The 16521-nt window shown below is 42.9% G+C and overlaps 1 protein-coding gene across 11 annotated transcripts in view; it reads left to right on the top strand.

The window, feature by feature from the left end:
* Ehmt1 (euchromatic histone lysine methyltransferase 1) overlaps window positions 1-16521 on the top strand; it is a 100653-nt gene that overhangs the window by 69312 nt on the left and 14820 nt on the right. For all 11 annotated transcript variants that reach the window (XM_029562560.1, XM_029562562.1, XM_029562556.1 and 8 more), the window contains 2 exons: window positions 5956-6057; window positions 7407-7511. In XM_029562560.1, coding sequence (XP_029418420.1) covers window positions 5956-6057; window positions 7407-7511 — 207 coding nt within the window. Of the gene's footprint in view, window positions 1-5955; window positions 6058-7406; window positions 7512-16521 lie in introns of those variants that run through there.

Raw genomic sequence — 16521 nt, 5'->3', positions numbered from 1 at the left:
CCATTGCTTGCGTTGTTAGTTGATTTAAGGCCACCGTCCTTTTTTTTTCCTTTTTCTTTTTCTTTTTCTTTTTCTTTTTTTTGGTGTCTCTGTGTTGGGTTGTTTGTTTGATTTTGAATCAGATTCTTTCCTATAGCCCCCAGCTGGCCTGGAACTCATGGAGAACAGGCTGTCCTCGAACTCACAGAGATCTGTCTGCCTCTGCCTCCCAAGTGCTGGGATTAAAGGTGTATGCCACCACACTGGGCACCACCTTTCTTTTTAACTTATTTATTGATTTTTTTTTTTTTCAATTGGTTCACAGATTTCATAGTGTAGTTTGATCACATGCAGACCTACTTCCCCTTCTCTACCCCTCACCTTATCCCCCACCCCCCAACTTCATGTCCTCTATTACCATTTATCTTTTTTTAAAAAGGCCTATCAAGTCCATTCTGTGTTCCCCAAATGCTCTGTGGTCCTATCCTTAGAGTCTGGTCAACTTACCAGGAGTCAACACCAGTAAAGAAAACTGATTCTCCCCTCTCCTACCAGCTGTTAGTTGTCAGATCCTCAACTAGGGCTGGGGCCCCTTGCCACCTTCCCCCATCCATGATGAGTTTTGTCTAGTGTTGGGCTTGCATAGGTTTTGTGAATGCTGTCAGAAGTGCCATGGGTTCATATGTGTGATTACCCTGTGGTGTCCAGACAACATGGTTTCCTTGTATTCATCTACCACCTCTGGCTTTTATGGTCTTTCTGCCCCCTCTTTAGCAGCGACTGCTTGGCCTTGGGAGGAGAGGGGATTATAGAGGTGTCCCATTTCAGCCAAGCACTCTGCAGTTTCTTAATCCTGCACATGAACTAATTGTGAGTCTCTATGGTTATGAAACACAAATGGCTGAGAAAAGTTTTTTTTTTTGTTGTTGTTGTTGTTTTTAAATGTTCGATAGCTTTAGCTATCAAAGAAATGCAAATTAAAACTACTTTGAGATTTCATCTTCTCTTAGCCAGAATGGGTAAAATCCAAAAAATAAATGATGACAAATGTTGGTGAGGCAGTGGGGAAAGGGGACTACTTAGCCACTGCTGGTGGGAGTACAAACTGGTGCAGCCATTATGGAAATCCATGTGGAAGTTCCTCAAAAAGCTGAAAGTCAATTTTAACCAGGAAATGGAAATCTTCTAGATGCCCATCAACTGATGAATGGATAATCAAAATATGGTACATTTACAATCTGGAATATTATTCAGCTGTGAGTTCGAGGACAGCCTGTTCTCCATGAGTTCCAGGCCAGCTGGGGGCTATAGGAAAGAACCTGATTCAAAATCAGCCCTAGGTGTATACCCAAAGTATAAAATATCCATGAACACGTTAATCCTGGAACAGCTCTACTTATTCTAGTACTTTCTCCAAGATTAAGTAGAAATAACTCAAGTATTTGTTATCATGTTAATGAACACGTAGTCCATGCATACAGCAGAATGTCATTCAGCCCAGACAGTATCAAAACAGAGATGCAACAAGATGAGATTCACCTTGAAGATATAACGTACAAAAGGCCAGATACAAAAGTGTAAGTACTGTAGGCTTCCATTTACATGAGGTACCCAGAATAGGCAAATCGGACATTGTGTAGGTTAAATGTTACCAGTTACAGAAAAGGTAGGTGGTGTTAGTAGATGATTATAGAGTTTTTGTTTGGGGTAATGAAAAAGTTGTTGAAACAGTGATTGTATACAATTCTACTGATTTGTACATTTAAAGATTGGAGGGCTGGGGATGTAGTTCAGTTGGTAGAGTGTTTGCCTAGCATGTGCAGATCCCTGGGTTTGATTCCCCACTTAAGAGTGTGGTGATCCAGGCCTGTAATCCCTATACTCAGGAAGCATAAACAGGAGGATCACATGAGATTCTATTTCAAGAAAATAAATATAATAAACAAGAATGAAAAATTTTAAGTGAGACTGTTGTACAATAAACATTGTAAAGAATAGGGATAGGAAGCCTGGCATGGTGGTGCACGCCTTTAGTCCCAGCACTCTGGAGGCAGAGGCATGTGGATCTCTGTGAGTTCAAGGCCAGCCTGGTCTACATGCTGAGTTCCAGGCCAGCTGGGGCTACAGGAAGACCCTGTCTCAAAAAGACAAAAAAAAAAAAAAAAAAAAAAAAAAAAAAAGGATAGGGGTATAGGGATATAGCTTAGTGGCACAGTGCGGTGCCTAGCATGTATTTGTGAGGCCCTAGGTTTATCCCTAGGATTCCTCCTCAGTGTAAAAATTATGTGTCTTTCACATTAATGCTCATATTTTTCTAATAAAATGTGACCATGCTCTTTATACTTACTTTCCTCACATCAAATTAAACTTTCACTATTTATCTGGCATTAAATAGCATTTTTGGGCCATCAAGATGGCTTGTTGGGTAAAGGAGCTTGCTGAACTGAAAAGGTGGGTGTTGCGTTGTCTTCTGGAGCAGCTGGGAACCTAGCAGGGCCAAGGACTGGAGGAGCTGCCACCTGGGGAGTTTTGAGGGTAAATGTCAAGATAGAAATTTGTGGGTGGGTTTCGAACCAGATTGGATGTAGCAGAAGAAAGAATGAGCGCTAAAGATGAAGATCGATCCACATAAATTATTCGGTATGCAAAACAGATTATAGGAAAACATCAAACTTCCCCACATGTGTATCTGATTCCTCAGAAAGTTAGCAGAGAAAACCCAGCAGAAGAAAATAGATTGACAAAATCATGGTTATAAATTCCTCAAACTGAGGAAAACCAGTAACCTACAGATCTAAGAATCTCAACAAAACCCAAGTAAGGTAAATGTAAAGAATACCACGTTCATATAACATTACAGAACCCCTAAGAATGACCAGAGCAAAGCTACATGGTGCATACAGGCAGACACTTCAGGGCCCGCTGCCAACTTTACCTGTGATAGACTAGATGTCAGTGAGAAGAGGCTGCCATTGTGCCAAATAAAAGAAACCTAAGAAGAACCTAAGGTCAGCCCAGAGAAAGAGTGTTTTAAAAGTGGGGATGAGGTGGATGAGATAAGCTTGTGTAGGTGAACAGAGCAAGTAAGATTTATCAGCACATTTGTACTTGAAGGACCATTAAAGTCCACAAGAAAAGCAGCCCTTTGGAAATGAAGAGAAAGGAAAATAAAAACAAAAATAAAACAAATATAAATAACCAGTTTAAATTTTTTTTTAAAAGACGAGACTGTTTAAAGAAAAGATACATAAAATGGAGTTTATACAGATTTAGAAATAAAGTTTATGACAGCAACAGCACAGAAGAAGGCAAAGTACAAATGAACTCACTTTGAAAAGTTCTTTTTTGTAGGAAGACTATTAATTTAAGTAGACTAATAGTTTATGATAAATACTGTTTTTTTTTTTTAAAGGTTTTATTTTTAATTGTGTATATGTATCTGTGTGTGGGTATATGAATGTGAGTGCAGGTGCCTAAAGAGGACAGAAGAAGGCTTCAGATCTTTCCAGGAGCTGGAGTTACAGATAGTCATGAGCCACCTGATATAGGTATGGAGAACCAAAATCAGGTTCTATATAAGAGCAGTATATGCTCTTAACCATGAAGCCATCTCTCCATCCCTGAAGATGAATATTGAAATCTTTGGAGGAAGTATTAAGACATGTAGCTTTAAAGAAAGAATGCTAGCAGAGAATATATAATCGAATCCCCCCCAAATAATTTATAGAGCTACAGGAAGTGGGTAAAACAAGAAGGGGCAAGTGGAGAACATGGCAAAGTGGCATATTTAAACCATCTATATCGACAGTCATGGCCACAGACTGAATCTGACGGGACATTAAACAAACAAATAACAAGAGCCAGTGATGTCCTGCAGTGGCATATTTTAGCATGATCATGAACATATTAGAGACAAAGGTGAACTCTTGGCACTGTGCAAATGGCAAGCTTGAAGGTTAAATTCAAAAGATGAGTTAACAGAACTTTCTGAAAGTTACAGGGAAAATTGCCTTTGTGATTACATAGTAAAGAACCTGAAAGAAAACTGACAAAGAGCATAAGCAGCTGATGGAAAAGGGAGTAATGACCCTAAATGTAGAAAAGTACCTGCCTTTAAAACCTGACTGAGATAGCATTGGCATCCTGAAAATACCTGGCAAGGTGCAGAACTGCAGACATACCCACTAGTGGATGAAATGGAGGCATCCTGGGCAGCAATTTGTTAAACCATGAAAACAGAATTCCAGGAAATCTCATGTGCCCAACCCTGGAACATGTAAAGAAGGAAACTGTAGCGTCTGGGGCATCTTTAAGAAGCAACAAATACGAAATAGCTTTGTGTTCCTTAGGAATGTAGAACCTAGAGCTAGTTTTACCCCAGCCAAAGACAGCAAATGAGTATTGTATATTATCTACAAAGGTGAGTCAGAAATATCATGTTGAACTAAACGAGAGTTGTGGACAGACCTGTGGAATGATACACGCTAATGTAAATTACTCAAGACCACCACTGATGGATTATAGAAGTAGAATATGGAATTCAAGAGCCATCGCCCTTGAGAGGATGAAAAGGGAAGGGCACTGTGTGGCGATCTCTGTGGGTAGATATGACAAACTTCTGGTTGTACTTAGAGATGACACAACTAACTGTTTTGGTCAGTGAACCACAGCCCTTCTCTGTCAGAAGCCCCTGTTCTTTGCCACTTTCATGTCTTAGTCCTGTGAGGTTCCTTTGGTTGAAATACCTTCCAGTCTACACTCTGAGCCCCCACATACTGCTCCTAGGAATCTGTCTCCTTCCTGGAGCATACATCTTGGTGCCATGAAGCTCGTGTGTGTGTGTGTGTGTGTGTGTGTGTGTGTGTGTGTGTGTGTGTGCGCCTGTGTCTTTGCCTTACAGTAGTTTAGCCAGCTGCCAATTCCTTTTGCCATGTTCTTACCACCCGCAGCAGTCTTCCAGTGTCGATTCTCAACACCAGAAAGATGGGCATCCTAATTAACATCAATTGTGTTGACGCATGCTTAATGATACGTGTTAAAATCCACGGTTTGGGCTCTGAGATAGAAAATGGAGAGAAAAGTAATAGAGACAAGGTCAGTACAAAGATAAGAGTGGGGAGAAATGTCTGTCAGAGCAATGGAGAGTGTGTCCACGTGATCCTTGTGATCGGTGCCTACAGGAGCAGCAGAGGGATGCCTGCGTGGTAGACATGCTCAGGCCTTTGTCATATGGAGCTGGATGCTGTTGTCCTGTCCTGAAGCTTGTTGGTTAGTTCCACTCCCTGAGCATCTTTTTTTTTTTCCTTTTTGTGAGATGGCTTAATTAGTGTCATCTGTGTGTAGTCCAGGAGGAAGCAGAGCCAAAAGCTAATGAAACATATGTAACATCCAAAGGAACAAGAAATGAGAAGATGGTTGGGATGTATATGTGGGGCAAGCTTGCCTATTTGCTGCCTCTTTTTACCTTGTTTCCAATTTTCCGGCAAGCATATTAATAGCTATTACTGATCCATCCACTCCTATTTTACATGTGCTCTGACCATGGTAACTCTCTTAAGGCCTTGAAGGAGCAGCTGTAGCCTGGATTAGGCTTCAGGTTCACTATAGAACTCTTCCTGGTAGGAGCTGGTATTGCATACTGGTTATGTTGAGAAACCTGGGGACTGTCTAGTCCAGAGTGGGTAGAAATTGGTTCAGAGTCTTCATGGTATACACATTGCACAGGTGTGTATGATGGGAGCAGAGCTTCTTCCTGCCTAAGGTTCTCCCTTATTGGGACAAAGGGCTTGGGTCTTGGCTGTGTCCTGTGGCCCATGGGGCTTTGGGACAGGACTCTAGACTTCTCTCAGCCTGGGTTCACTTCAGTGGGTTCATTGACAGCTACTGTTTTTTGCATGGAGCATAAGTTCTTTGTGGCTTGCACTGAAGACTGAGTCCTGAGTGGTTTCTTTGGACTGAATGGCATTTGTGTTGCAGGATGCAGAGGGCTCCACTTGTTTGCACTTGGCTGCCAAGAAAGGTCACTATGATGTGGTTCAATATCTGCTTTCAAATGGACAGATGGATGTCAACTGCCAGGTAAAACCAGGTTCCTGCTCAGTGACAGAGGTGCCCAGTCTCTTCCACAGCACTCCCTTCATTTAGTGTCAGTTCAAAAAGGCCTCATCCTCCCATCCTCCACCTGCTCTGCAGGGCTTCTCTGCAATACCTGACTGGTGGCTCCATCTTGGTATTTTTCTGGGCCTCCCAGTCTTTTGTCAGGGCTGTATTAAATGTTACTACCACTGTGACCTATGGTGCATTTTGGTGCCAGGTACACAATAGGTTCCACAATAATATATTTCAATCCAGTGAATGACCTAAGAAGCACTGGCTTCAAGACTGTTATAAGCACACTATGTTGGGACCCCTTGACTCTTGGCTTTAGACTGCATCTCCGTCTTCCTCAGTAGGCTCTGTCCTTGCTGCCTTTCAGCCCAGACAAGTGCCTACCACTGTGGTTCAGGCCTGGCTCCTGTACCATCTCGACTGTGGTCTCCCACCAGACAGACTAGAGATTAGCAGTTTATAATTGTACTCTTTCTTTTTTCATTATCTAAAGTAGCACAGTCTGATTGTGCTCTTACTGTCTCCAGCATTATGTCTTTATTCATGCAGTCAGGTTACTGTGAGGCATTCCGCTCCTTGCCCCTCCTGGGGCTGGCCTCTGAGGCAGTATGTGTGTTTTTGCCATATCCTCATTGCCTTGGGGGATGCCAGTAGTTGACTACAGGGAGATTCTCTTCATTTGTGGAGGCTATGTGTGTCCACAAAGACATGCAGGTGTGGGTGTGCAAGGATCCTTTTGGAGATTTCAGGGAAGAGGCTGTCTTCCACCTCCAGACTGGGAAGTAGCAACAGAACACTGAGTTCCTGCAGAGCACTTTTTTTCTGTTTGAGATGAAACTGCTTAGCATCACTATACTCATAGTAGTAGGAAGGCAACTCATGAGATTGTTAACAAACCCTACATACCCAGCAGATCTGGTTGCGCTTTATTTGCCCCTGACCTTCCAGAAGAGGCAGTTAACCTCTGGGCCTAGTATTCATCAGCTCATCTGCTGGTTGGTCTTATGCTCAGTCATCATTAGGGCCAAGAGAATAAGTAGAAGCATTCTGTTCAAACTTCACACAAGCCTTATTTTGGGTCATCCCTCAGTTGGTTTAGGCTCCAGTATTCAGTTCTGCCAACAGTTTTTAGTACAATCGAGATGTCAGTCAGTAGTTCTTCTCCCCTAATGCAAAGGGATGCACCTTTGATGGGAACCAGGGCCAGTAGTAGATTTTTCCTGTGTTTTTTCAGAGATAGCTCAGTCCCTGAGTAAGCTACATGTAGTCATTCTCACCTGCTATCTACAGTGGTGATACCTTTTGTCTCTTGTACTCAGGATGATGGTGGTTGGACACCCATGATCTGGGCCACTGAATACAAGCACGTGGAGCTGGTGAAACTGCTGCTGTCCAGGGGCTCTGACATCAATATCCGGGATAATGTGAGTCTCTCATGCTGGTGGAGGAACCTCAGAAATAACTTCTTGGAGAAGGCTGGAGGGGCTGGGTGAAACCTGGCACCAGATGGCAGCTCTGGCCTCTTGAAATCAACCTCTCATTGACCCAACATGGAGTTCCATGGTTACCTTGTGCTGGGCTCCTAACAGATCTGGCCTCTGTTCAGGAGCTGGTTGTTTAAGGGCATGTGACTGTTATGGGACTAGACCTTCTATAGGGGCCATGACTCATAGCTCTACCTACGTTAGGTGCCTTGAAAAAGAAAAGTGAATGTACTGATTAAAGATACTGTGTGGTTCCTTAAGTTTAATGGATCCAGTTAATTTATCTAGAAACTATAGAGTCAGAGAAATAGACTTGTCTTCCCTCTGGGTGTTGTATAACTTTTCCTCGGGAGAGATGAACAAATGTTTTATTTACCCTAGATAGGGCACCAATGACAGATTACCCTCCCCCCAATTATATATATTTATATATATGTGTGCGTGCGTGTATGTGTGTGCGTGTGCTTGCGTGCGTGTGTGCGCGCACGCGCACGTGTATCCAAGTCTAACTGAAGCAGTGAATTTATTGGAATTATTTATAAGAACATGAGTGAAGAGTTCCTTAAAGGAGCATCAGGAGCCTGGGCAACTCAAAAATAGCTACATCACCAAAAAACCAGCCCCAGCTCGGGTGATGAGTCATTAAGTTTTCACCCCTCAGTTCCTTTCTCAACTTGGCGGCAACTCCACAGAAGAGTCTGTAATAACTACTTCCCACTGCAAAAAAGACACTTCCCTCCATGATTGAGCCTCCTAGCAATGGTGTATTTGAGCATAAATGTTGAGAAGGCAGCTTGTCAAACACATCACACTCTTTAACAAAACAGCATCATTTGTTCCCTCAGTAATGTCTATGACCTCCCTAGTCACACACAGGCTTTTGCTTGGATTTAGAGTAGCAGACAGAGAATCCTTAAGGAGTGAACTTTAAATCTAATCGGAAAGCAATTGATTGTTCCCTTAACACTCATGCCACATCTTACGTGGCATGTTGGTAATGTAACCAGAGTCCATAACCAAGTAGGATTATTGATTATAATTCTCGCCTAGCAACCTACATAGCACCTTCCAGCCCTACAAAAGCCTGAGGGGAGGGCCAATCTGATTTTTCCATATCTTGCAACTAAAGAGTACGGTGTTTCCAATAGTAGTTTCTAGTTTACTTTTTGTTGCTGCAATAAGCATTGTGACCAAAAATAACATGGGGAGGAAAGGGTTTATTTCCATCCTTTACTTCCATGTCTCAGTTCATCATTGAGGGAAACCAGGGCAGGAACTCAAGGCAGGAACTGGAAGCAGAAACCATGGGGGAATACTACTTATTGGCTTGCTCAACTAGTTTTTTGTTTGTTTGGTTGGTTTGGGCTCTTGGTTTTTTGAGACAGGGTCTTGTTGGCCTGGCTGGCCTAGAACTCATTATATAGACAAGCAGGTTAGCCTCATACTCATAGACATTCTCATGGCTCTGCCTCCTGAGTGCTGAGATTAAAGGAGTGTGCCACCATGCCTGGCCTTCAGCTACTTTTTTTTTTTTTTTTTCATTTTATGTGTATGCTTGTTGGTCAGTGCACCCGTGTCGTGCAATGCCCACGGAGGTCAGAAGAGGCTGTTGGATCCCCTGGGACTGGAGTTAAGGACAGTTGTTAGCTGCCATGTGGGTGCTGGGATTCGAACCTGGGTCTTCTGCAAGAACAACCAGTGTTCTTAACTGCCAAGCCATCTCTCCAGCCCTCAGCTACTTTCTTACACAGCTCATACCCACCTGCCTAGAGATGGTGCTACCTGTGGGCTGGGCCCTCATACATTAATCATCATTCAAGACAGTCTCTCACAGACATAGCCACAGGACAGTCTGATCTGGGAAGTTCTTCAGTTGAGAGTCCCTCTTCTCAGGTGACTCTTAAGTTTGTCACGTTGACAAAAATAACCAGCACAAGTGTCTTACCATCTGGTTCTGATGTTCAACGAACAGCAGTAGTTAATAGCCTTAATGGTTTGTGGGGCCTTAAGGGCCTGGCCTTTCTGGCAAACAACTCATAGGAGTACAGCCCACTTCTGGCCCTGAGATTTTCACTTAACAACCTCATGGCTTCCAAGAATGCTTTTTTCCCCCCTACCCATGCACTGTGACCTCATTCAGACTCTTTTAACTGCTATTTTTGTTGTTCTTCCAGATGCTATTCCAAATCTGTAAGAGACTCAAGGGTTATATAATGAAGCTTTTTTACAGAGGGTAGACCGAATCTCTTAAGGTTTACAAGCATTCAGTCTAAGTAAACTCTAGTTGATCTTGGGTGGCTAAAGGGTATACTAAAAAATAAATGTTAGAAGGTTCAGTATAGCATGAAAAGATCCCATCACTTACAAGTTGTCTGTCTAAGGAGCAGTGTTGGTATAGTTGCAGGGATAGAAAACTTCTAGCCCTTCATAAACTAGTCATTCTCCATGAGCCATACAGCCTCATCCTGGGCTGTTGCTGTGTACCCCCAACAGTCTAGACAAGGCAGGTCTATGCTGTTTGACCCTGTCAGTGGCAAAGGGGAATGATCTGTGCCTCTTTCTTGCGGTACCTATAGCTTGATCTAGCTTACCAGGCCTGATAGTCTTTGGACTAGTACTGTGGCTCTTTCCTGCCCGTCAGCCATATCTAGCTGCTGTATGGAGTCCAGGGCTAACAATCTTTACCCTCAGTATAATATTTCAGAGGGAGAAATGTATACAACATACTCTGGTGAGGTAACTGCCCACCTCTAGGAGAAGCTTAACCCTTATTACCTGTACTACAGTCATTCATTATTTTGTTAAACCCCTTTGGGGAACTGTTGCTCAGACTTTAGAACTTTAAAACTTTTCAGACTCCCAGATACTTGACTTTCTGTCAGTTGTTTTTCCTTCGGAACTCCAGTGTGACACATTTTGCCGCATTTTCTTTGAAGTGACCCAGACAACCCCTACTATATGCTTTCCTTTCCTTTCTTTTCACCCCTCTTAAGTGTTTCAGCATTTTTTTTTTCTTTCTTTTTTAATCAGGGTCTCCCTGTAGCCCCAGCTTTCCTGGAACTCACTAATGTAGACCAGTCTGGCTTTGAACTCACAGAGATCCACCTGCCTCTGCCTCCTTAGTGCTGGGACTACAGGCGTGTGCCACCACACCCGGCTACAGCACCTTTTTTTAAAACCGTATTTAGATGCTGGTCTAAATTTTCTGAACTTCCAGAGCCTCTCCTACCTTGTAAAGATTGCGTTTCACTGACAGTGCAGCAGAGCCTGTGAAGCCCCATACTAGACCTGAGATCTCTGCTACGTTAACTTCTTTTTTTAACTGTCTTATGAACATAATCTTGTCAGACTTGGTCTACACTATACATCAGACATCACCTCTCAACATACCCAGTTGCCTCACTAATGCCTGTCCTCCCTTTCTTTTTCTATCACTGATATATGTGGTGGCCTCATCTGGTGATAGCCACCTGTTCCTAATAGCTCATATGATACAGTCCCTCAGGGACTGATTTCTCTCATATTAACTCAGCTCATGCAGTCTTTGTCTTCAAGAAGGATGGGTAGTTATGTTACTCAGTTTCTCTGCTTTCTGTGGCACCCAGATTCACCCCATCCAGCCCCATGCCCCACAGTCTTGTGAACCAGGCTGTGAGAAGCTTTTTGTTCCTTGTTTAAAAGTCTTTCTTAATAGAAAGAATGTAGATGCAGAGCTTATCATAGTTTCCTGTGCTGGACCATTATTAAGGCCTCATCTCCATATTAAATCATGAGTTTTTCTTTCCTCTATTTTAAAAGTCAGACTTGGAGAGTATATTCTATCATTTCTATTTACCTTTCTCCCTTCACTGTCAGTCGTCCCATGGGTCCCAAGTTTTAGGTCCCAGGAGGGGCTTTTTAGCATATCTAATTTGTATTCTCTTTCCTAAGTTCTGCCCACTGTATGAAACAAGTCAAGTTTTCAATCTCATCCTCCCTTTTTTCTACTTTTACTGGCACTTCAGAGGCTAGTGCAGAGAATGGCATCTTATGTTCTTTTGCTTTTAGTTGCATGTTTTAATTGTCCAAAACAAGGGCCACACATATGCCACCATGGTTTGCTTATCCTATATGTCTACATTTAGAAATTGTGATATATTCTGTAGTCCATCAGACATTTTTGGGGATCCATGTACTCAGTGTGATGGACCCCATTATCAAGGAAGCATGTCACCCTTGACCACAGAGAGAAAGATGGCCACCTTGAAAATCCCCTCAAAGATGTTTCACTCATGTGACTTAGCCTCAGTTTCATGTCTTACTACCCACTGGAGGAGCCCAGGCACCTGCTCCTCCCTAGGTCATCTTTGGTTCTATTTGTCCCTTTTTAGGAACCCATTGTGACTTTTCCTGGAAGTACATGAACCAATGTCTACCCCAGATAAGGCATCAGTGACAGACCAAAGAAACCTTCCACTCAGTCTAATTAAGTGACTTGGGTGGAGCCGTTTCTTTGGTGTATATTATTGGAGTCCTATCTGGAACAAATAGACATTTGTTCACATTGTCTAGGGAAAGTCACAACCACATGAGGCTCTGTTTTAGTTTCATTTCTGTTACCATGATAAAACGTTAACTAAAACCAACTTAGGAAAAGAAAGGGTTTATTTGACTTACAGGCTATTAGTCCATTATTGAGAGAAGCCAAGACAGAACTCAAGGCAGGAACCAGGAAGCAAGAACTGAAATAGACTGTGGAGGAATACCGCTTCTGGCTTGCTCAGCTACATATCTGATACAACCCAGGCCCACTTGTTCGGGGATGGCTCAGCTCATAGTGGACTAGGCTCTCCTGCATTGGTTATCAATCAAGAAAATGCCTCTTAGGGGCTGGAGAGATGGCTCAGTGGTCAAAAACACTGGTTGTTCTTGCAGAAGACCCAGGTTTGAATCCCAGCAGCCCCATGGCAGCTAACAACTGTCCGTAACTCCAGTCCCAGAGGATCCGACAGCCTCTTCTGACCCCCGCGGGCATTGCACGACATGGGTGCACTTACCTACATGCAGGCAATACATGCATACACATAAAATAAAAATTAAAAAAAAAAGAAAAAAAAAGAAAATGGCTTTTAGACATGGTCATAGGCTAGTCCAATGGAGAGAATTCTTTGGAGGTTCGTTCTTCCCAGGTAACTAGTTTATGTCACATTGACAAAAAATAACCAGTACCCCCGCCCCCAGCCTGACAGCAGTTACCATGATCCCCTTAAGAAGGAGTTTCTTGTAGGCTTCCAGGGATGCACAAAATTAGCAAGATCCTGAGATACAGGTACAGGGCCATGAAGGAAGATTCCTGGCATTTCCTGGTGACACAGATTCATGCTTGGAAAGCATCACCTAGGACTGCGAGAAGAAATCATAACCATAGATCAACTCATCAGATTAACAAAAAACAAGAATGACAATTCACTGCTTAACTGAAGATGAGGTTCTCCTGTGGTTTTACAGTGGGATATAGTTTTAGGTTTGAATTTAGGTCTGTGATCTGTTTTAGGTCATTTTTTTGTATGTGGTGCCAGCACTGCAGTGGAGAAATTCATCCTTCCTTTGTTAGAGCTGACAGTGCATTTCTCAAGATCTCTGTACAGACAGTTGGCCAGGTTCTGCTTAGGGCCATCTTGCAGAAGCCTCAGAAACACATGTGACAAAAGAGCCTGGTCTCCATCTTTCCCCTCAAACTTTAGACTGCTTTTCTTTGTGTTCTCTGTGTTTGTGTCCTGAGTCTTGGCAACGTGCTGCTGTCAGCCATGCCTTTGACTCTAGCTTTGGGTGACTGTTCCTCCCTTACTGGACTTGTGTCCCCCAGTGTTGCTTGAATTCTTTTCTGGGACAACTGTTGATGTGGAGTCCATCTAATCATGCTACCATTTGCTGTTTGTGGTGGTGAGTGGGTCTTGTGGGTCTGCAGCAGTTCTCAGTGTAGGGTGATGACTGCCTCTACCAAAGTACATCCTTCCTATATATTCCAGCCGCCTGTGGGCTGATGCTGCTTTCCCACCTGGCAGGATATATGAGCTCTGCCTTTGGGTCTTTTCCCTCAGGCCTGCTCATATCCCTGGTGGGAAACCCAATCTCCATAGCCTTTTGCAGCTCCATCTTCTATTCTGGTTTCTCTTGCGTGTGACTTGAGTAGGCAGCTCCATTTCCCTTGTCTATTTCTTCTGTTGCCTGGTGTGTAGAGTTGATAACCATGGTTTCATACTGTTCTGTTTCACATTTTTCTCTGGTGGAGGTTATGTCTGGTCTGGTCCATGGAGGCAGAAAATGCCTACCCCATTATGGAAATGAGACTGCTCAGAAGTGCAGGACAGAATCATGGCTCTGTAGACTCCCCAGACTTGAGCAGTCTCCCAGAGAAGAGTAACAATGAATTCTGTCTGAAAGACACAAATCATTCTGGTAAAGGAAAAATGGCTCAGAGGAAGCTGGCTTTTGAGCTTTCAGATATATGAGAGATAGAGCCAGATGAGATCAGAGAGCTTGAACGCCACTGAGAATAGCAGCTAGAAAAGAACTCAAGATAAGCTAAGATTTTAAAGAGAATACTAATGTCAACTAAAAAGAGTTTGCTTTTTTAGTCTTTCCTCTATTTTAGTGTTTCCTCTAGAAATAGAGGAAATAATCAAGCCTGTGCTTGGGGCTAGCAGTTTGAGGCTGAGGATGATAGACAATACATTCTCTGTTCAGCTTTTATGTTTTTAAGGTTCATTGAATTGAAAAGCCATGATTGCACCTCACCATGTGGATATTGGGAGGGAGGCTGATTGTTGGAGAGCACCAGAGTGTTACAGATAGATGTGACCCCTGAAGGCCTGAAGAATTGGTTCCTGGGATGTGACTGAGCATACCTCGCCTTCCCACTTGCCAGAAAGGGCAGGGTGAAGACAGACCTGATCAAATGGGAGCTGCAAGAGCTTGTACCACAGAGCTTCTGCCTTAGGAACCAAGGGGTGGTCAGGCTTGACTTTCCTCTATGACTCGTGAAAATTACAGAAGGTTCCTGAGTGAAGGAAGCCACAGTGAGCTGCCTATTTAGGGGAAACCAAGCCAGTCTGTTTATATCTAGTAATCAGAAGTTCTATCTCTGAGGGGTTAGCCTTGAGAAATAATTCAGGAAAACACAGAGAGAGAGAGACAGAGAAGAAGACTACTCATTAGTATTGTATTCTAGAGGGGAAGTCAGAAGAATTCAATAAAGCAAAGATTTAGTAAATTATGATGTGGACTGTTTATTCAATCAAAAGGAAAACCCTAAGGCTTTGTCATATGTGGGCTATATTTTGTGTCCTTTTAAAAATTTTTTATTTTATGTGTATGAGTGTATTGCTGCATGTGTGTAAGTGCACCCATGTTGGCAATGCCCATGGAAGTCAGAAGAGGGCATCCGGTTCCTGCAGAACTGGGGTTTTGGATGGTTGTTAGCCACCATGTGGGTGCTGGGAGCTGAATTTGGGTCTTCTGCAAGAACAACTGGTGCTCTTAACTACTGGCCATCTCTCTAGCTCCCCCCACTCCCACCCCAGTACCCCTCCAAGTTCAATTGTGCTGCAGATGTACTCATGGGTATGGGGCCATCCACTGGAATATTGTTGACCTATGAGGGGCCACCCCCTTAAAGAAAAGTGGCTCTTCTTGCTCTGGAAACCATCAATTGTCAGTAGCTCCTCAGGAGTAAGGGTCCTTGCTTGTTAAAACGTTGACTGACTTGATCTTGTGCAGATAACCAAAACTGCTGTGAGTTCACTAGTGAAGCAGTCCTGCCATGTCAAGAAGACATGGGTTCATTTGGGTTTTCTCCAATCCCTAGCTCTTAAAATCTTCCTGATTGCTTTTCTGTGATAGTTCCCAAAAGGGGGTGGGGATATGTTATAGATGTCCCAATTTTAGAGTAGAGCCAAGCACCCTACTATACTTTCTGTACTTTGAACAGTTGTGGGTTTCTGCCATCACTGCACTGATGAGGACTGAGCACATTGTTAATCTCTGGGTATAGAGATTTAGAAGGCAATTTAATGCTATATCCATTTAGCAAAATGATAGTATGTTTATTCTGGGACTTATGAGCTCTCCAACCATGGGTTCTTGGCCAGATTTATAGTACCATGTATGTGTTTCCTTCTCCCTGTGGATTGGGCCTTAAATCAGTCAGAAAGTGGTTGGTTACTCCTAAAATATTACTACCACTATCATACCTGTATGCCTGTCTTGCCATGTTCATCATTATTGTAGTTTACAGGGTTTACAGCTGGGTGAGGCTCTTGATGAATACCCTCCATCCCTTAGTGTTGCATCCAGTACTGTGAAGGTTGGCCAGCAGTGAGAAAGTTTCCTGGTCAGTGCTTGTGGTCATGTACTGTGACCAAACCATCGGATGTTTTTAGCAACAGGGTCTTACCACCAGGTTCTGCTGCCTCATGTTTTAATGTCTGCTGTTGTGACTATCTGGTCAGACCAACCATTTTCTGTTTTAATGTTTGCTGTTTATCTTTTTCTTATGTAAGCTGCTTATTTTTGTACCCTTTACGTAGATTTTCCAGAATCATAGTATTCTTTGGATTTATTGTGTAGTCATAATTCATTTTATATATAACACAGATATTTGTACATTTTTTTTCTATTTAGAATTTTATTTTAGAAACGTTTTTAAGAAGATTTTGTTAATAACTAACAATTCAAAGTGGTATAATTCCATATTCTATTTTAGACTAGAATACTAGTCTATATGCAATTATATCGCTTATTTTCTTTTTATTTGGGTGTGTATGCACAGTTGTTGGAGTTCCTGGAGCTGGAGTTACAGGCAGTCATGGGTTCTGGGAACCAAACTTAGGTCCTCTGGTCCTCTGCAAGAGCAGCAGGTCCTTGTAACCACCCACCTCCCCAATACCCAGCTATATTACCTTTTTTTTTT

Source organism: Nannospalax galili, unplaced genomic scaffold, assembly GCF_000622305.1.
Source record: "Nannospalax galili isolate Female #2095 unplaced genomic scaffold, S.galili_v1.0 scaffold35, whole genome shotgun sequence".
Lineage (NCBI taxonomy): Eukaryota > Metazoa > Chordata > Mammalia > Rodentia > Spalacidae > Nannospalax > Nannospalax galili.
Note: the sequence above shows the minus strand (reverse complement) of the source record. Positions and strands in the feature narration are given on the sequence as shown.